The sequence below is a fragment of the Folsomia candida genome, unplaced genomic scaffold, assembly GCF_002217175.1.
Source record: "Folsomia candida strain VU population unplaced genomic scaffold, ASM221717v1 Fcan01_Sc015, whole genome shotgun sequence".
Classification (NCBI taxonomy): Eukaryota; Metazoa; Arthropoda; class Collembola; order Entomobryomorpha; family Isotomidae; genus Folsomia; species Folsomia candida.
Genome location: NW_019091207.1, coordinates 3,406,375 through 3,428,870, shown reverse-complemented (window position 1 = coordinate 3,428,870; position 22,496 = coordinate 3,406,375). Strand labels below are relative to the sequence as shown.

Below are 22,496 nucleotides of genomic sequence, written 5' to 3'. Positions count from 1 at the left end.
GACATGAAATAACCGTGGGGATAATTTGTCCCCACACTTCCGCAGCCACACTTTAAACCAGGAGGATTTCCACGCTTTACATTACACACATATTTACAACGTAGTACATACATCACGATTAAAAATAAGTCATTATTGATTCCATAGTACTGGCGAGCATCTCATATTATTTTGAATAAATCACGGTATGTTATTCTCGACGTTACGTGGTCCCTTCTGCACATAAGAAATGCATGTACATATTTACAACAGATAGAAAAGAGACCAAACTCATGTAGGGATGCTCGACTGTAGCAGAAATTGGAAAAGGGCCGTACATAAAGTATTTAACCCATTTTAGAGTACTTTTGACCCCTACCTCCCTGGTAGGGGTCAAAATTGGGGTCATCGTAACCTATTTGACCTCTGGCCCCTTAAATCGATCACATGCTTTTTGCACAATCCCTATGACGGTACCCACTACGTATTATATATAATTAATCCTAAACATGAGTTTCGCACCAATCGTGCAATCTGACACCCCCGAAAAAGTGAACTGTCCAAGAATCGGATGACTTTTCGAGGTGGAGAGAGAGGCGTCACAAGTTGTGACGCTAAAGTTTCCAGTAACTGGAAACTTTGTTCCTTTTCAGAATTCTTTGTTAGGTACTTTTTAAACCAGGAGCAGCACGTTTAACGTCACAAATACAAATTTATAATGTAATAATACTTGCATCACCATTAACATAATTCGTTATTCATTCCTTATCACTAGTAAATGTCCAGTATCATTCTACTAAATCACATAAATCTCCTGGGTCCCCATAAAAATACGACATTTTGTGTCATATCCGGTCATACGTGTCGGTTTTCTTCCTTAATTCCATAAGCCTTCAAATCCAATTAAATACTCTGTCCTACAGAGTCTGTAGTAATGAGAAATACTTGTAAAACAGGCCAAGCCCTCAACTTGCTCAAACAAAATTGCATTGCATACGTTTCAACCAGAGAGAATGTATCTCTCATTCTCTCTGCGTTTCAACTTGCTGAAGAAGTTCACCTGCTTTCAATGCCATACAACTTTTCCAGAAGGCAGCAACTGATGATGATGATGACTCTACTCCACTTTTAACCATTTTTGTGTCAATATTTTTAGTTAGAATGTACAACTGAATGGAGAAATACGGTTATATGTAGGAAGCAAAGCTTGTGATGACTTATTTATTTTGGGTACCCAGTTTTTGCGATAGTTTGCATTTCGTTATTATGTAAAATCTGTAATCCAATTTATTCATTATTTGGTAAAAAAATACACTCGTTGCCAGCAAAAGATACTGTTGCAGGTTTGCCACATTTCTTGCACTGCAAAGAAAAAAATGCTATGCGAGGTGCAAAAAACTGCATTTTTTAAAGGTTAAAAAACATTTTCTTGCCGTTATTTCGTGTAACTGGTTACTTGTTCTCGAAGCATTTCCAGAACATACTCGAGCCCATGGAACAATATGTAGAGCCGATTGATGCATACCTACTTGGATATTTTGTCCTACGCAATAATAATATTTTGTCGTAAGTACGATGAAAGTTTTCCTTTCCTTTTTCTTCGGCTGGTTTGTTGCATGACATTTATAGTTATGTATGTATCTCATCAAAGCCAACCATCCTGCCTGCTTTTACGTCTGGTGGTGGCTTTTGGTTTGCACACGATGACACATCCGGCTTTGAGGATTTGAGGATTTGCTCTCAAAAATTCATACACTGCGAAAGTAAGTAAGTTCGACCTCGTCGACAGATATGTACACTCAAAATAAGATAGTAATGAATCATTACCATGCGGAATGACTATGTGGCTCTACCACGTCGGTTACGATTTGTCGTAGAAATGGTAATAATAAGTTCAGGGAAATTCAAATTCATTACCAAATATTAAGGAAGTGAATGCCATTATGTATTAAATACATTGTACATACATATGTATTTACCTAATTATTGCGTCAGATTATTTATCCAGGGATCGTTTTACATTCTAAATCTTACCGTAGCACTTGAGTCACATCTTCATGTCATGCATTTGCGAATAATAATTCTGCACGGGTCAAGTAGTGACGGACTCTGTTCTTAAACTCTATCATGTTACCGATGTAAAGTTTTTTTCATGTACCTTTATGGGCCTTAAGGCCTACACAAAGGCGGCAATAAATCTAATCTAATCTGTTTTTAAACTCTTATTCTTGGCAAGAAATGCCAAATTACAAAGCTGTCCGTCAAAAAAGTGGACATATTTCTTTATGAACTTTACCGTAAGTTAGATATTTCATTAGTTGAGACTAGTTTAGTTAAAATCGGAGAACATATGGTGCTGGGAGACCTCTAAATTCTTATATGATCACAAAATTACTGAAGGGTAATGGCCCTTATTACTGTGTCGGTCGAGTAGTAATGATTTAATACGAGTTTTCCAAGAATGTGTGTGCACATGAATTGTACACATATTTTTGAAAGTTGTGTAAATTACCACGTTTCATATCTTTCCATTTTTTCAACACGTATTTAATAATACTAATTTTATATAAATAAAATTTTTTATTAATAAATATGTATTCACGTCAAATAAAAGATTTGTCCACGACCAAAACACTGACAAATTCCACTAATTGCGTAGTTAATGAATAATAATAAAAACAATAAAGCCATTCATTGACAAGCACAAAGCTGTGACAGATTCTTTAAGATGCATGTTAATCCTGATTTAGGCCCATAATCGTGTCTGATGATTTCTTAGAATGAGCATATAAATATGCACATATCGGATTCGTCTTGATACTGAGATGCTACAAATGACACCGACCGAGTTGAGATGAGGATGACGCGAAATGAGGATTTTTTAGTTAATATTGCCATCTATAAAATCAAACTGCATACTTTGCAAACATGTTACAAGTCTCAATTCTTGCAAATATTTATGTATAAATTGCCAAAATTCAGGGATTTTTTTTGCAAAAGTTGTGGGTGTGGTTATCATAAATTCCTGCTGCTAACCCAGCAAATGTACCATGAAACTTCTAAACTTCACCGAATCACAGTTACTCTAACCACATTGCCAACTTGGCTAAAGACCTCCTCTTATCATTAACTTGTCGCAATGACCTTAACCATGCAGCCGTGCAAAAAATGAATATGCACAAAATGCAGTCGAGTCTAAATATGTATGTCACTTGCACTGGACTATATGCGTAACTTGCAAAATAAACCGGCATCGAACTTCAACTTCACTGCAAAATTTGCATATGTATGTACATATGCAAATTTTTGCACACATGTGTATGCACATATAAATAAACATCACACAACATGTGTAAATACATAACAGAAACCAGATATGTATACATATTATTTACACAACTCGTCGTAATGAGAAAGATTTGGATTTCATTCATTCATTTAAGCGTAATTCATTTAAGCGGCTGCGGAAGCGTGGCCAGAGGGACAGTGTCCCCACGGTTGTTCGATGTCCCCATCGTTTGCCCATGTTATACGTATGAACCCCTCCCTCCCAAAAATCTTACAATGTTATTGCCCCCAGATGTCCCCACAGCTTCCGCGGCCAATGTTTAAACGATTATATGGAATGACCGAGCATTAAACTACTCTTCATCTTACATACATCGCATGTAAGTAAAATTAGCTGCTTCTTTTACTCCTTAGACAAGACTTTGATGAGGCTGCATTAGTGAAAACTTATTCATGTTGTACAGTCAAGAGCAAAACTTTACGACATATGGAAGAGACTTTTGGGACATGTTATTCAAATGGGGAATTAAAGGCCGTAAAGTTTTGCACCGCGTACCTTTCCGAATAATTTTTTTAACGCTGTGATATAATTTTTATTGAATAAAGCGTGCAAAAGTAGGGGGTGACGTGGTAGATTATTTTTGTCGCCGAATTTTTTTCAAGGAACTACAAGGAATTGAAAGAATTAATTTTGGAAGAGACTTTTGGGACAACACATTGTGCTTATGGCTGTCCCAAAAGTCTCTTCCAAAATTAATTCTTTCAATTCCTTGTAGTTCCTTGAAAAAAATTCGGCGACAAAAATAATCTACCACGTCACCCCCTACTTTTGCACGCTTTATTCAATAAAAATTATATCACAGCGTTAAAAAAATTATTCGGAAAGGTACGCGGTGCAAAACTTTACGGCCTTTAATTCCCCATTTGAATAACATGTCCCAAAAGTCTCTTCCATATGTCGTAAAGTTTTGCTGTTGACTGTAGATATGCATAACCGACTATTTTTTTGTTTTGGCAATTTGATAACCTACTTCTGGATAAGTGACTGTTAAAAATCCCAGTAGTGTCTGTAGTGATTTGGTAGAACGGGAACATATGTAGGTAGTAGGTATGTACGTAGAGGATAAGTCAGGTTATCGATATGCTGCACAGACCGACTTGAGATGAGGATGACGCGAAACGAGGATTTCATAGGTAACATTGCCATCTACAAAGTCAAACTGAAGACTTTACAAAGATTTTACCACTCTCGATTCTTGCAAATGTGTAGAAATTGCCAAAATTCCGAGGAGTTTTTTTTGCAAAGTAGGTGTGGTTATTATAAATGCGTGCTAATCTGGAAAATGTACGCTGCTAAAATTGTGCTAAAGTCACATACACATATACCCTCGGTTGGTATAGATTTTGGAATAACTTCCTCCCGGATTGGTAATAGTAAGTGGTAAGGTTTCGTTACCACAACAGTATACGGTACGGAGTCATACATGAATACCGCCTGGTATTATTTTAACACTGGATTGCATACCGAGCAAGATGTATGTATATGTAAATGTCATATTAGTTTTTTTTATACTTTCGATATGGTTTATGGATAATTTTTTTGATCAGTTACCTACATCTAAAAATGCAAAAGGTGTATGCCTTTTAGTAGAATCTCAAAATATTTGTATGCAGATCTCATAAAACTTAGATTAATCTGATCGAGATAGGTAAGCAGATTTTGTACCTCAGAAGAAATAGAAATCATTAATCAATTTCCGAAATTATTTATCTTTAGATAATTGCGTTCCATTAACTAAACTGTTGCTTAACCTGTGCAAATTTTATAACGTTATTTTACGAACCTTAGAGGAGAAAATAAGGATGCATAAATTAAGTTGGTGTAACTTTGCAAATAATTAGAATTTTAAACATCATTGTTCTTCGTAATCTTTGCAAAATTAAAGGTTAACCATTTTTCCATTCACTATTTTAATTTTTACGGTCGCAAATAACAATCGCACAACAAAGTAAACACATCATTTTTGTGATTTATTTATTTATTTTGTTTTATTTTATTTTGGAAATCTTGGGTAAAATACATGTACATGCTGAGCAATGCAAATTCAGCGTGTTTAGTAACTAAAATAATTTAAGACGGAGACGTATATGAAATAATATTTCCTTTATATGTATTTTGTAATCAAAATATTTTAAATTCAAGCAAATAATATAAAACATAAGGAAATATTTACAAGAACTTTTTTAACCGAACCAACATTTTGCATGGAGTTGTATACGAATTTCAATAACTTTTTCTTTTAAGTTAACAGATTACAAATAATTATTATTTTTATATAATTTGGTGTTTATCTATGTATTTACATTTTTAAGCTTCATAGACATGATTTTACTGGGACACGGGGAAAATAGGTAGTCAAAGATTTCTAAACCCATAACTCTTTACGAACTACATTGTATCATATGACTAAGTTGCAAAATAATTACTACCCTGCTGCAGTGGAATACCTTTGGTCTCATTTTTATTACTAGTAAACCATACATTTCACGAGATATGTACGTACATATATTCGAGCAGTGGCCGAGGAAGCGTGGGGACAAAGGTACAATGTCCCAACGATTATTCGATGGCCCGACCATTTGAAACCCCTCTTTTCCCAATTCTACAATTTTATTGTCACCCATGGCTTCCGCTTGCATTCGAGCAAATTTTCAGGCCAGCGACGAGTACACATAATTTGTCTATTATGAAGATCAATCTGATTTTTTTTATTAAAATAGGACACGTGTCTTCACACGTGTGTCTGTCGTTAGACTAATATGTGTCATAGCTAAATAAGTAAAATAGATAACACACTCAAAACAAAACGGTGTCAATATATGACTTAACCGCGTTGGTTGCAATTGTGATTCCGAGTAGTAATGAATTTTTTCCGTCCGGTCATAACATTATAACTACCCGTATCAAAATCATCATAACTCGGATTCAACATTGTAACCAAGGCGGTTAAGTCATATATTGACACCAGCGGTGTTGATTCGACAAATTTTTATTTTGAGTGCATAAAAAAACATGTAAAGGGTTGGAAAGAACGAAATTAATATTTTAAAAAATGACGAGAAACGAGAGATTCCATTTTTCAGAATTTTTACATACTTCACAAATTCAGAAGGTCTTTCGCGAAGTGAGCAACATTCTGATGAAACTGTTTCATACATACACAAGATCAAATTTACTTTGGAAAAGTAAAAATTTGACGGAATATTTCGCCAAATATTTGCCAATTACATGAGATAACTTAATTCATTTTTAAAAAAAAGATTGATAAGTAAAACCTAGCGCATTTCAAGTATAAAATAAACCCTGACGCATTTTCTTAACTGAGTAATTAAAGCAAAGATCAAGAATACTGAATTATTTAACGAAATACATTCTGCAAAAAAATAATAAGTGAAAATTAAGCCTCAGTCGACAATAAGATTCATTACAGATCTATTTGTTTCTTAATTTTACAATGTATGTCTTCCAACGTATGTTCACAGATTTGAATCAAACTAGTGTCAATCGATCACAATTTTAATTAATATGGAATTTGCAAATGGAACTATCTGACAAGCAATGAAATACGTGTGATAATATCATAATGGAATTAATATCATCATTATTTCCAGTTTTACAAATTTGCAAATATAATCGTGACCCTATTTGTTTGCGAATTGCGGAATTTAGACTATAAAGTGAATGGACTAGCTACTGTTTGTCATTGTTTCCTACTCGTGTTAAGGGCACCGTTTCAAAATCAGTACATAATTTTCGTTCCTCATTATTAATTGAGGTATTAACGTCATTTTTGTATCACTTACTAATTGAGCCATCTTTATACTTTGTTTTGCTTAAAAGGAAAATATTTTTCTGGGCGCAAAAAACTGGACTTTTGGATTTAAAGCTTTCTTGGATAGTTTTTGGCATTGTTTGGTTTGGACGAATTTGTAGAGCAGGTCGATACCAATTTGTAATAAATATCAACAAACTGCCTTAAAAACCCAACCCTATTCTACTAAAAATTTGTCGTCCAGAATTATAAAATAAATTCCCAGAGCTGAGAAATTATTAAAAATGTGCTGATTTTGGTTACGCGTCATACTAAAAGTCATGAAAAATATCACTGATTCAGTAAACTCAAAAGTTTCCAGATAATAATATTTTAACCTTAATAGTTTAACCTAATTTTGCATCGGTTGGAAAAAATCGTGATTATTTAGTCAAATTGTACATCAGTCTTCCATTCTTGCCTGAATCGTAACTTGTAACAACCAATTACACACAAGATGATGGCAAACACGGTGATCACGACGTAGACAGTTATTACTACACCAGAAATCCAGATGCTTCCGGTGGGTTCTAAAGAAAATAAAACCGTTTTTTACTACGATTTCCAATAAGAAATTTTGTTACTAATTACTAATGACTAACCCGCCAACTTTATGGTCACGTTGTTCGAGACACCTCCGTCCCCTTGGGCGAAGAGTGTAAAACTTTGATTAGTTATTGCTGGGTTCAAACTTATGGTGAAGTTGAATCCTCCATCGTCCCCTACGTTAACTAAGAAGTCAGGAACTTCCGTGGAATTCTGGATGAATAAATGCGGTAGAAAAACTGATTAAAATGTCAAATTTTCTAAAATAATGTAATATCAAAATAGGTCATGGCGAAAATGCTGTGTCGTATTTTAAGCTCCGTTTGCATTTCCGGGGCTGCTACACCCACAAAAGGACGAGAATCTACATACATACGCCGAGAAGGAAGCAATCATACGAAAAGACTGGCGAAATATTTCATTTTCACGATTTAAAAAAAATTAAGTATTTTGACACCGATAAAAAGTTAATTTCTTCTCAAAACCGGGATTAGGTGACTCATCGTCACAGGTCTAAAAATCTTAACATTTTTACGCATTTCTCCGTTCTGGGAATTTATTTTTAAATTCTATCAGATCCATTTGTAGACCAGATCAGTACCAATTTATTAAAAATATGTACTCTAGATTTTGACAAGTTTTGAAGGAGGAGACCCAAAAAGAGTGAACACCTTCAGAAAAATTGGGTCTCCTCCTTCAAAACTTGTCAAAATCTAGAGTACATATTTTTAATAAATTGGTACTGATCTGGTCTACAAATGGATCTGATAGAATTTAAAAATAAATTCCCAGAACGGAGAAATGCGTAAAAATGTTAAGATTTTTAGACCTGTGACGATGAGTCACCTAATCCTACGTTAACACCCCCAGAAATCAACCCCCTTCGAACAACGGACCTCAAAATACATACCGTATTTCAAAATATTTTCGCCACCCCAGATAAATAAATATCCACACAATTAAAAATGTAGTTCACTCACCATAGTGTTTTCGTATAACACCAATTTTGCATGCAAGTCACCAGAAAGAATTCCTCTCACGCTGTGAACTCCAGGGGGAAAGTCGTAAACCACGTTTTCAGTCGCGTTAGCATTGCTTATCTTCTTCATTTCAAAGAGCTCGATGAGCGGTACCCCTCTGACTGGTTGGTAGATTAAAAACAAGAATAAATAAGTAATAAAAAATATTGCAAAAATGATAAGGTACACTCAAAATAAGGTAGTAATGAATCATTACCATGCGGAATCACTGTGTGGCTCTACCACATCGGTTACGATTTGTAGTAGAAATGGTAATAATAAGTTCAGGGAAATTCAAATTTAATACATAATGCTATTCACTTCCTTAATATTTGGTAATGAATTTGAATTTCCCTGAACTTTTTATTACCATTTCTACGACAAATCGTAACCGACATGGTAGAGCCACATAGTCATTCCGCATGGTAATGATTCATTACTACCTTATTTTGAGTGTACAAACTAAAATTTTGAATTTGAATACCTGTAGAATAAAACGAAATAGTGATTGGAGATGGAAAAGATAGGGCCACCGCCTTTGCCGTGATGCGAAGCAGCGTCCCTTTGGGGGAAGGAACGCCATCCAAAGATAACGTAATAAAGTGGGAAGCCCTCTCGAACTCAGTCGTCTCGGAAGAGACTCCTGTAATTTGCGAAACTCTTGTAGACAAAAATTTTGCAAAAATTTTTGCAAAATTTTTGCAAAAAATAATATACCTTTCAACACTACTCCATCGCTTTCCTCCACGGTTACAGAATTTGAATCCAATTGAAATCCTTTTTGGAGGTAAAATGGGTCGTGGAACGCGACACATCTGATGGAAAGGTTGATTTGTTTGCAATCAACAATTTGTAAAATTGGGACCACTTCTTGTCCAGGGTGTCCAATAATTTCTGAAAATCATATTTTTTTTAGTAATTCTGTATTTCTTCAAAATTTCAAAATTTGACAAACTATTTTGACCAGGAATGTATTTTTTACCTGGTTCCCAAGTATTCTCAGAATGTCTGAGCGTCACCAAAAGCAAATATTCGTCACTGGTCATGGCAAATGTTCCATCGGAATGGTGTAAATAGTGAATTCCGGTCTCCACCAGATTGTGTTTCTCACGGGGACATGTCTGAATGTTTGTGGAGTCCTGAAAATTCAATTTTTTAAATTTCCTCCTCGATTAGAAATTTTAATTTAGAATGAAGGTCCCCTCTCCGATTTCGAACAAATTAGGGTCAATCTATTACAAATTTTATTTGTATGAAATTTGCGATAGGCACGATTTCCCAATGGTCACGTCTAGCAGAAATATTTGTATCCAAAGTGGAGAAAACGCAGTATAAAATTGACCAATTTTACACGTTCTAAATTTTCTGCGCATTTTCTTCTCTTGGGATGTAAATGTCTCTGCTATATATCCGTGCCCCTTGGGAGATAGTGTCGTTTGCAAATTTCATATTAATTAACTTTTTGATCGATGAACACTAATTTGGTCAAAATTGGAGAGCATACGTTGGGAGTTGGGAGACCTCCGTTATAAGTTAAGTAACAAAGTGGGCTGGGCGTACTCACGTCAACCAACATGAAAATGTAAAGCTGTCGAGTATGGGTAAATTTTGTGGTGGAAAAGTTTTCCAGGACAAAATACATGGAATTTTCTATTCTAAAGTATGGACATACATATTTTTACCATCTCGTACCGATTTAATTTTTCTCTCAATTAATGCTTGAACCCCCGCCAGTCTTAGATATAAATTTAGCATGACATCGCAACTTGCGAAATTTTGCAAATTATTTCCTCAAAACCATTTTTCTCTGTTTTATTTCTCAACGATATTCCATCCATATCAACTAGAGTTAGAATTTCAATCACTAGAGATTCTTAAGTGATTGAAATTCCAATTGAACAAAATGGGGTATTACAGCTTTTTGCGAAATAATATTTTTCGAATCCAGTCTATGCTTTGAAAAATAAGTTTCCACCACGTTGTCGTGAGTACACTCTTACAAAAACGGTATTAAATCATTAATGACCGGAGTACATACATATATTACTCTTCTATCGGTAATAACAGGCATTACCGTTCACTGTTTTTTTTTACTGATCATGTACCCTCAGAAACAAACTGCTACAAACTCGGTAAGAAATTATTACCAAATCAATACCAGTACAGGGTATGTATGTACATATTTCACTCTCCCTAATTTCATCCCAAACTCTAGCAAATTTACTCACCAGTAATTTCCTCCGTGACTTCAAGGCAAAAAACAGGAAAATATCCTTTACAGGAACGAATTCCTGTAAAGTTTCTGAGGCGGAGTAGATCGAGAATGTTGACTCTGTCACGTTCCAGTCATAGCAGGTCTTCAGCACAGTTTCCCGTCCTGAAAAGGGGATGGTGGCGTCCACTTGTCCCCATGAAACGTGCGAATGTCCTTCAGTGTATAGGTCGGCCTCCTCATCCGTGTCGTTGATGGACATCATGTTGACGAGGATGGCGTCGCAAGAGGCTAAATCGTAGGCGGATTTACTTCCTTGAATTTCCACTAACGGGCACGCGACAAAGGTTTGCGAATGGTTAAAAGACGTTGGAATTGGAATGGTGTATTCGTAACGAGCGCTCCCATTTTGCATTCGTCCCGTCCACCAAATCTTGTGGTCGAGCAGACTTGCAAAGTTGGTCTGAGGAAAATTTAAGAAAGAAAAAACACAATTATAAAATAGACTGGAGTATTTATTAAATGGCGTCAGCCGCTTGTTGTGACCGCTTGGTCTGTTTGTGAGCAGGAACTTAACATTCAATATCTTTTAAGTGGTAGATCTATTTTTTATAATAATTTTGAATTTTTGGTGAATTTTTATTTTTTTAAATCTCGAAAGTACAATTTCCCAACGGAACTTATACAAGTCCTGATTCTTACAACTTACAGTCCTATGGCCCATAACGTAGCAACCCAAAAAGTCCTGTTTTGATCAGCGTGCACGCGCGCTCACCTGCTTTTGCACGGAGTCATGTACATAACTCGAGCAGGTGAGCGAGCGTGCACGCTGGCGTTTTTCCATCAAAACAGGACTTTTTGGGTTGCTACCTTATATCCCATACGACTGTAATAAGAAGATTGTACGAATGTGCTCCGGTCAGTAATGATTTAATACCAGTTTTGTAAATATATGTACATAAAAAACTGGTATTAAATCATTACTGATCGGAGCACATATTATTCTACCGACACGGTAATACCGAGCAATATCGTTCAGTAATATTGTTCCCACTCAGAAACAGACTACCACCAAGCGGAGAGGAAGTTATTAATAAATCAATGTATGCGAATCTACCAGAGTTTTAGCAATGTATTGAATGTTTATTTACCTCGTTATCTTCGAGCACGAATACTATACGTGGCTCTGGATAAGACGCAACGACCTTTGGCTCCTCCAGGACAACTTCGCCGTTTATTATGCGGGACCGAATCGGTACGCGTGCGGGTATAGCGTCAAAGGGGTAGGTACCGTTCCCTAGGGTAACTGCCCTTGTGATGCTGCTGCTATCAAGGTATCCTAGATTTACCAACCATGACGAAATAAAGACTTTGATCATGTAGGGTCAACTGTTAATTGCGATCATTTTATTCGCCCGTCTGTCTGTACACTCTTACACTCTTAAAAAAATCAATAACCGTTGGTATTGATACGTGACTCTACCGCGTGGTATTGATCCGGTATTGAATTAATACTACGTGGTAAAAAATTTAATACCAATTAGTATTAAAATTATTACCATAAGGTATAATTTCAATACCGGTTCTATACCAATATGGTATAACCGTTTAATACCAAGGCGGTAGAGTCACGTATCAATACCGTTACGTTTTTTTCAATACCAAGTTTCTAAGAGTGTAGAAATCCAGTATTTAAACAATACCAAGCGGTATTCATGTATGAATTTACCAAAGTGGTATTGATACATATGTAATACCGTGCAGTAATAGCTCGGCATTAATGTCTTACCATATCGGTAGCAAATTTTTACCGACCGGTATAATAATTTGCATACCAGGCGGTAGAAACTTTAGTACCGAGAAATCAATACCTGCCTGACTATACCAGATTTCTAACAGTCAGTCTAGGGATTGGCAGTGAATTCACCTGCTTTGGCCGTGAATTCACGGGCCTGAAAGTCTGCAGATTCACGGGCTTCAAGATAGGAAAAGCTGTGAATTCACGGCCCGGAAAAAAAATAATTTAAAAATAATTCTAGGGCTGTGAATCTGCAGCTTTTCCTATCTTCAAGGCTGTGATTTCACGGGCTTCAAAATTTTTGATTTTCTTTTTCGAAAATTTTATTTTTTTCTGAAAACTTTAAAAACAAACGCAGGGACTCAAAAAATAGTAAATTTTTTTATGAATTTAATGGTTTATCTATAAAAAAAATTCATCCATGCGAAATTCGAAATAACTCAATTTCAATTCAAAAAAATTAAATTTGTCAAGTAATGCACACGCTGGCACGTCAGACGCAAACAACAATACAAAGTAGTACCCTGAACGTATCTTGAATTTCATGCATTTTTTTTAATTGAAATGAACTGTTGACACAAAATTAAAATGCGGCCCCAATTGACCACGCCCCCATTGCGGGGCAAAGTGAGATTTTGGTCAGAATCAGCACATTATGAAAAAATACTAAGTTTAAACTGTGTCGGAGATTGACCCCACTTGACCACACCCCCGGTATGGGGCAAAGTGAGATTATGGTCAGAATCGAAATCTACTCACAAAAGAATGTGCAAATCCGTCACAATTTAAATTTGTGCATATGACCACCCCCACTTGAAAGGGGAGTGGTCGGAGTTCAAAATGATGAGGATTTTCGAAATCTATACACCAAAGAATGTGTAAAACCGTCACAAATTAAATTTGTGCATATGACCACCCCCACTTGAAAGGGGAGTGGTCGGAGTTCAAAATGATGAAGATTTCGAAAATCTTTATCATTATGCACAATATACAGATAGTACAATTAAAACGTTAAGTATGTAATATGACTTAAGATAACCATTCAGCGACAGCCAACCGTGCTAACTGACTGTTCTGATGTGAAATTCACGGCTCTGGAAATTGTATTTTTCCTAGCCGTGAATTCACAGCTTTTCCTATCTTGAAGCCCGTGAATCTGCAGCCTTTCAGGCCCGTGAATTCACGGCCAAAGCAGGTGAATTCACTGCCAATCCCTAGACTGACAGTGTATTTTCAGAACACCTAAACATATTTGCTACTGTATGGTATTAGAAATACCGGGTTATTACTGCACGGTATTATTTATCAATACCAGATTAGTAGAGTCATAAACATATGAATACCGCCTGGTATTATTATTTTAATCCTGGATTTCTAAGAGTGCAGGCAAACGTTTTTTTCATTGTGCATCAACATAATTTTAGTTCTCGGTCGGGTTCATTAATGGGTTGAATCGGAATACTTTCCACAGTGCGAGGGGGTGTGGTCCTTAATTTCCATATGTGATATCATTTCACCATTATCTTGATGCGCTGTAAAGTTACTATTGTGCTGAAGGACGGACAAACTCAGAGCTGAAGCTACGAAATAATTCGACTTACGGTCAACCAAAGGACCAGGACCAGCCAAGCCGATAAGTTGGACGAACAGGACGAACATTGTTCTGCAATATGACCAATTTTTTAGTAATAATACTTGTAACTCGCATTTAATCTTGATTTAATTGAAATCCCTACATTCGTATTACTTGCAATGGAGCTCCCAACGTACAATGACAGATTTGGACCAAACTAGTTTCAATTAATCACAAATTCAATTAAATATGTTATTAAATATGTTACAAAGTACAATATATTTCATACAATTTAGTATGCAATTTGCAAATGGCAAGATTGATGGAGATATTTGCATAAAAACGAGATCAAAGTTGTCAACTTTCCTCTTTTTCCCCCTTTTATGCAAATATCTCTGCCAAATTTGCGCATTGGCAAATACTTCTATTTGCAAATTGGCAGATATTTCCGTTTGCAAATTTCATATTAGTTATATTTGTGATCAATTGAAACTAGTTTGGTCCAAATCTATGAGCATACGTTAAGAGACCTCCATTGTTAGGGTACTATTTTTGTAATTCTTATCGAATTTTGGATAAGATCTTTACATAACTGTGGTTAATTGTCCAAAATGTATTCACTATACAAAATTTCTGTCATGAATTGGCGACTAGTTTGTATTAGCTGATATTTGGTGACAAATTTGAATTTGGAGTTGAATAAAAGTTTACATACATACGTACATACATTAAGTTACAAAGTTGTGAATGAAAGCAGCGGCGATTCATGGAGTCCTTGGTAGCATAACATTGTAAAATCCGTAAACTTTTACAAATCTCTACGAGGAAAATTAAATAACTTGTAAATTTTTGTAAACTTGTATACTCAAAACGGGGGCGTCTTTTTATTTTGTAAAAGTTTGTAAAATTATTTCATAAAACTTACAGATTTTATAAAGTTATGAAGGACTACATGAATTGTAATATTGGTTTTATTTTAGATTTTCAAAATTTATTTCTGAGTGTTTTATGGAAAATTTAGTAAATTAAGAACTATGCAATCCTAATATATTTAAAGGATCTTGGACTATAAGGAATTTTGCTGCGTGATAACTTAAAATTAAAAGCGACGTTCAAACTAGACAAAAATGTTACTGTAATATGGATTTTTAATTGAATCAATAATCGATACACAAAATTAAGACGTGGTTGAGTCTACAATTTTCGAAATATTTACAAAATTTTATAGATATTTAAGAAAAGGCGTACATAAGCGTGTTACTGTTTTACAAACATCCCTGTGAATTATATTGAGGAAATGTGCTTGCACAGGCTTTGGCAATATTGTGAAACCCGTAAATTCCGCAAACTTACAAAATTTTATACATATTTCTAAGGAAAATTAGCGTGCAAATTTTTACAAACTTGCTCATATCAACGGCGTCTCATATTTTGTAAAATTATGGGACAAAACCCACGCAGTTTACAAAGTTACCAATGAATTGCCAAATTCGAAGTGTCCTATCTATTTAAATTTACAGATAGACTCAAAATAAGGTAGTAATGAATCATTACCATGCGGAATGACTATGTGGCTCTACCACATCGGTTACGATTTGTAGTAGAAATGGTAATAATAAGTTCAGGGAAATTCAAATTTAATACATAATGGTATTCACTCCCTTAATATTTGTTCATGAGTGTAGAAAAGGATATCAGGTTTTAGCTACACTTACAATTTTAGTGTTTGGAATAAATAATTATCGCGTTAATTAACCTCACTCCTCACAAGATATGGGACCACGTTGCGTTACTAAATTTCCGAAATCTTCTGTACGAATTTTACGTTCAAAATGTACCTCTCTCGTTCTGAAATTGATCTTTTTTAGCATAATATTTTGCTCGAATTTCACGTCAAATGGTTTGTAATTTAAGCTCTTGGTATTATTGACGTGAATACCCTAAATTAAAATTAATTTCAGAAATACGATAAATAAATTCACGCAGTCCTTAATAACTTTGTAAAATACGTAAATTTTGTAAAGACAATGTTACAAACTTTTAGAAAATAGAGATCGGAATAAGTTAACAGAAATTTGTGAGCTAATTTTCTTCAGAAATATTTGTAAAAGTTGTAAACTTTTATAAAGTTACGAAGCACTTTATGTGAATTTTCTCAATTTCTGCGTACTTCCTACCTTGAATTCACTAGGTTTTTTCGTCAAATTAGATTTTGATCCGCTCCCACAAAGTTATTTTTTCAAATTCATAACCAGTGTTTCGCTTTTGCCGGCTAAAATCGTTTTTTGTTGGCCAGTGGTCAAAAGTGGTCAAAAGTGGTCGAAAGTGGCCAAAATGGTAGAAAGTGGCCGAAAGTGGTCAAAAGTATTCTATTGGCTAATAATTTGCGAGGTGGGTTTAAAAAGACTCTCGTCCCTTATTATTTATTCTTTCTTTGCACGAAGTACATTATAGTTCTGACAAAGTAATTGAAATAATCTGTAATAATTATCACTCTAATAAATTCAACGTGGACAAATATAGTAAGTAATGTATACATTTGCTTGATACTAGAATATTATAATGGCTCGTTGATCAATTCGTAGCTATTCCTGGGTCAATTAATGATGCATTGCATCAGACGCAATGTGTAATTTATTGCTTATTTGTAGAGTTAATAACCAATTTTAAAATTTTAGATCCAATCAAACAGCGATGTCACATATAAATAGCCGGCAACTTATTCTGCAAGATACTGGCGAAATCCTCAATATCCTTAGTAAAATCATTAACTTATCATTATTCCTTGTCGCAGAATGCCCCATTTTTGCATTTTGACCACTTTTGACCATTTGTCACCTATTTTGGCAAGTGGCCAAAAGCCACTTTTGGCCGCTTTTGACCGGCGGTCTGGCCAATCTGGTTTTTGCCAAGCGTAACACTTCGAAAATTCCCACAAATACGGAAATCTTAAAAGAGTGTCACTAAGGAATAAAAACAAAACTTTTGTTACACGAGATGGGAATAAGTCGACTATTTTTAAAAGAAGAATGACAACCTAATTAACACAAATTAACAAATTTCTACAAGTACTGAACTGGACATTACAGAGTATCGTTAAAAAATAATTATAATAAAAATCAAGTTTTTTTAAGTACACAAAGAGGAAAAAAAATCTAAATCTTTCCTACGTTATCTTGTCGTGGATGAGTCGAGCTGAAGATGTTGACTGACTCATCATCAAAAATTCGCACTGGACTAATCCATCCCAAATCTTACTCCTACTTCCATGAAACACAAATTCTACGCTCGTGAGACAAAGATTTTTCTGAGGGTCGTTTATACATTACGTTAAATCCAGCCGTATTAATAACACCGTCACCAAGATATTTATTACTCGTGCACAACGTAATTTGCGTACGAACCGTGGCGGTAAAATAATGATTTTTCTGATGATTGGAGACATTTTAATAAACTTCAGTAAACAGTAAAATGGGCAAGTTACGTAAGTACGGACCAGGTTTTAGCCTCGCGAGGAGATGTGAAAGGGTTTATCAAAATTTGTGCACTTTTTTGAACCTTCGCAAATTAAAAAAAAGTGATTTCGTACAAAAATATGGCCAAAATAGGGGGAATTATTCAGTGTGAACAAACAGTTTAAAGAGTTCTTTTACTATGTGTCGTTGTCATGACGACCACACCCTTTTCTCCTCGTTCCAGACATTTTTTGGGTTATCATCCAGGTAGCCCAGTGTTTATGTATGTGTCTCACTCACGCTTAATTTGTGCCATCTTAAAAATCAGAGCTATACGTATCAAATTCAAATGCAGCGTGTCGCTAGTAGTCAGCGCAATTTTTGTGTTTGCCAATTTGGCACAATTTCCGCTTCAATAAATGCCTACATAACTTGGCTCTTTCAAGTTTAACTATGCAAACAATCATACAAAGTGTGGTGTTGAGTTGATGCGTGTAACAGAACCCAGAAATAAACTTGACACTAAATACTTACTCCTCGTGAAGAGCGAGGCTTAAAGCTAATTTGCTTAAATGAAATGGAAACTGTCAAGTTTAAGTTACTCACCGCACTTTGATAACCCCGTTCTAGCAAGGTTAAGTTATCAAACACATGCACTCTTTAACCGGCTTACCAACCAACCAGACTTAAACAACTTAACGAAGAGCACACATACACAGGAAATCTTTCTATTTCTTACAGTAAATTCTTTGAGAAGAAGCTGCTCAACCTCAGGACTAGTCTTCGTCCACGAAAGTTGGAATAAAATGAGCATCCAGAGACCCAGTTTTCCAGTCGTTTTATACTGCAAAACAATTTTACACGGACACAATAATATCTGTGTGTATGTACAAACTGTACTCGTATGTATGACATCAGCTAATCCTAAGAAGTCGGAGTGTCGCATTGAATCAGGGAAAGTTAACTACATCCTTCCTAATGAATGTCATGTAATAGGCGTGTTTATGGCTCATACCACTTGTCTCGGCCGATTCGATTTTTTGACTGGCCAGAATATTTTTCTTATGACAATTATTATTTTTACCTGATCTTTACAACTGGTACCCATTTTTTACCACGCCTTTCTTCAAGTTATTGGTTGGACATAGCGCAGTACTACTCCGCCCATAAGGACACAAGCTTTTGGAACTTTTACTGGACGTATATAAAAGCCAATTAGGTACATAAGATGACTCATTAAAACTTGAACATCTCTAATCGTAAGACCTACGGTCTGGTCATACCCTCACCGCGTACGTGGCACACGGATTTTCATACGTAAAAAAAACAACTTCCAATTTCATTAAGAAATGCATTTTAAAATATGCACTGTTAAAAATCTGATGGAGTGATATATATACTCTGTACTGGTATCGATTCGGTATTAACTTCCTCCCGGATTGGTAGTGGTTTGTTTCTGAGTGGTAACTTTTTCATTGCGACAAAGACACTTTAGTAAGCAATATTGAAATACGTAACTATATTGAAACACTAAATAATGATAATGATGAACAATTACAAATTAATGTTGACACTGTATCTCAAATGATTGCAGAAACTAAGAATAAGAACAAGAATGATAACAAGTATGTACCAGTATGGCTTATGAAGAAATGTACTTTACCTTTTAGTGCTCAATTAACAGTATTATTCAGTTTCATACTTGGAACTATGTATGTACCTACTATTTTTAAAACATCAACTATTGTACCCATTTACAAAGGTAAAGGCAGTCGAAATATTGCCAAGAGTTATCGACCAATTGTGCTTCTCAATGCGTATTCCAAAATATTTGAAAGGTTTTTGTACTTTGCTTTGTAATTTGCTTCTCGGCTTTTTTAAATGATGTAAAATTAGCCATTGTTATTAACTTTTTATGCTATGCAGATGACGTCATAATTTATGTAGGATCGGATAGCATTGATAACATTGTACAAGAACTACAAAACTGCTTTAACAAATTTAGTGAGTGGTGTATTGAAAATGATCTGAATATTAATTATGACAAAACTAAGTGTATGTACTTCCACAATGAAAGAGTACCGATAAAGGGCGATGTTAAACCGATAATTGTTAACGATCACATTATAGAGCGAGTTATGTCGTTTAAATATCTAGGAATCACTCTTGACCCTAGTTTAAATTTTAAATTACATGATGAAACTGTATTTTCAAAAGTCTGTCAACGGATAAAAATCCTGCATGGTCTTAAACGCTCAATTAGTGAGCAGGCAATGCGTGTAATTATTAACACTCAGGTACATTCGGTTATTGATTACTGTATTGACATATGGACGGTACAGACATCCCTGTCACTTAGCAAGATTCAGGAAGTCATTGACAACTTCCTCTTAAGTTATTATTATCCTAAGCTCGCAAAATTACTATCAACTAAGAAAATCACTTTAAAAAGTCTGCGGAAAAATATCGATATTCAAAAAATCAGGAATGATAACAAAATGCTTACGGTTGAACAGCGATCGAAATACGTACTATTAAAGAACACGTATAAGATGTACAAAAGTAACAAATTAATTTTCTCCGAGAGAACGTTGAACAACAAGCGCCCGAATATGTGCGCCCCGACCCATAGAACAGAAGTATTTAAGCGTTCAACATTGTTTAGAAGATACTGTTTATGGAATACTTTACCCAAAGACTGGGAATTATGCAACATGTCCTACGGATTGTTTCAATCAAATGCACGTGAGTTTGTAACTGGTCAAATAAATCACAATGGACCAGATGTTAACAATTTATAATTATAATATTATGACAACAAATTTATATATAGTTATATGTAGATTAGTACAAATTTTTATTATTGTGTCTTGATCTGAAAAGCAGTGTATAACTGATGATTCGCGACACTTGAATAAACTACAGTAAACAGTAAACAGTAAACAGTAAACAGATGGCTGATCGGTAATGCCAGCTATTACCCTGCCGGAAGAGTTACATATGTATGTACTCCGGTCAGTAATGATTTAATACCAGTTTTCTAAAATTACGCAATTAAGAAAATGAATAAAAAATGTGGAAATTTTCGAAAAAAAATGATTTCCCAATAAACTAGAGGCCAGGAAAGCGTTAATAAATTATAAACATTGAAATCTTGGCGAATCTTTAAATGCTATGACTCTCATTTTAAATAAGTGGGTGTCTGCCTGCCTCGCGTAGATGGATGATAATGCACTTATCAAAGGGTATATGGCAATCATGATATCAAATTACGTAAAATTGAGTCTCCATTCTGTTATTAATCTGTTCTTTTAGAGAATAAAATTCACTAAATTAAACCCTTAAAATTATCAACTTGAATTGGTTCTTGTTTTCGTTTGCCTGTTCGATTACGTAACAAAAAATCGTATCTTGTCTCTTGCTTCCTACCACAAGAAGCTGTTTTATTCCCTTTCCATTCACGTCTTCATACGCCATTAGCCCTGCTGAAAACATGTCTTGTGCATTCCAGCCTCTTCCAATTCACTCTCTGTCACAATTAAATATTCAGTTTGAACGACAAAAATATGCAAATCAGGTCAACCCAGGTACTTGACTAGATGCTTAAGCAGTTGGGCAGCCGTATGAAAAATAAAATACATACACGCATTTTATTTCACTTACAAACTTACACTTTATAAGTTGTGCTGAGTTCGAAAGGACCTACAAAAAATCTGTGCCACTCAAATACATAATTGGTTTATTAGGGCTGAATTAAAACCAAGATTATGTATGCAAGTAAGTATGTACCACGTGGTATATACCACGTGGTACATACACATTTTCAATTAAACTCACCTACATATCTGTGAATTATACACAATTCATATCCACAATCTTGCATAGTCAGGCAGGTATTTCACATTCCTTCAACACTGGTAATGGAGGTTTCTCAGCGTATTCTATCCGATTTTGACCAAATTAATGTCAATCGATCACAAATTTAATTAGTATGAAATTTGTAAAAGACACCATCTCCCAATGGTCTGGTTGGGCAGAGATATTTGCATGAAAAGAAGAGAAAACGCACAGTAAAATTGGAAGCTGTAATATTTTATCATCTTTACGATGCTTTTTCTCCTCTTTAGATGCAAATATCTCCGCCAAACCTGCATATTCGGACCATTGGGAGATCGTGTCTTTTGCAAATTTCATACTAATTAAATTTGAGATCGATTGAGACTAGTTGGGTTAAAATCGTAGAGCATATACGCAGAGAGACCTCCATTATTAGTGACTATGAGAACTCATAAATTCAGTCAGTTTGCTCAGCAGGGCAAGCCAATTGACTGTGTAATACATAGAATTATATCCCCAATTTCAAAATCCACACATCAAACTAGAAATAAAGACTCTGGTTAAGGATGTCCCATTAATTTAATCTCCATAAAAATCAAGTAGTTTTATTATGCGAGAAATAACAACGAAAAATCCACGTCAGTCCAAAAGGAACAGGAAAAAAGCATATCATATTTATCATTCAGCAGACTGAAGCTATGTAGCAATAAGTACGGTTAAGTAATTATTGTGTACATCAATTCATGCACATATTTTGAAACTATAGCATATCGATGTGCTACATTTATCCTTATGAACATGACATGACGAGGACATATGGATGAGGATGACGCGAAATGAGGATTTTTAGGTAATATTGGCATCTACGTATACAATCGAACTGAACACTTTTCAAATATTTCACAACTCTCGATTCT

At 35.1% G+C, this 22,496-nt stretch overlaps 1 protein-coding gene across 1 annotated transcript; it reads right to left on the bottom strand.

The window, feature by feature from the left end:
• Positions 1 to 6,316: 6,316 nt before the first annotated feature.
• LOC118437726 lies at positions 6,317 to 17,499 on the bottom strand. Its single transcript, XM_035857043.1, has 10 exons — positions 16,465 to 17,499; positions 14,316 to 14,377; positions 12,068 to 12,255; positions 10,933 to 11,379; positions 9,687 to 9,843; positions 9,422 to 9,598; positions 9,189 to 9,347; positions 8,666 to 8,826; positions 7,742 to 7,898; positions 6,317 to 7,669 (listed from the first exon to the last, which is right to left on the bottom strand). The coding sequence occupies exons 2-10, from the start codon at positions 14,371 to 14,373 to the stop codon at positions 7,527 to 7,529; spliced, it is 1,647 nt and encodes a 548-aa protein (XP_035712936.1). The 5' UTR covers positions 14,374 to 14,377; positions 16,465 to 17,499; the 3' UTR covers positions 6,317 to 7,526.
• Positions 17,500 to 22,496: the final 4,997 nt, after the last annotated feature.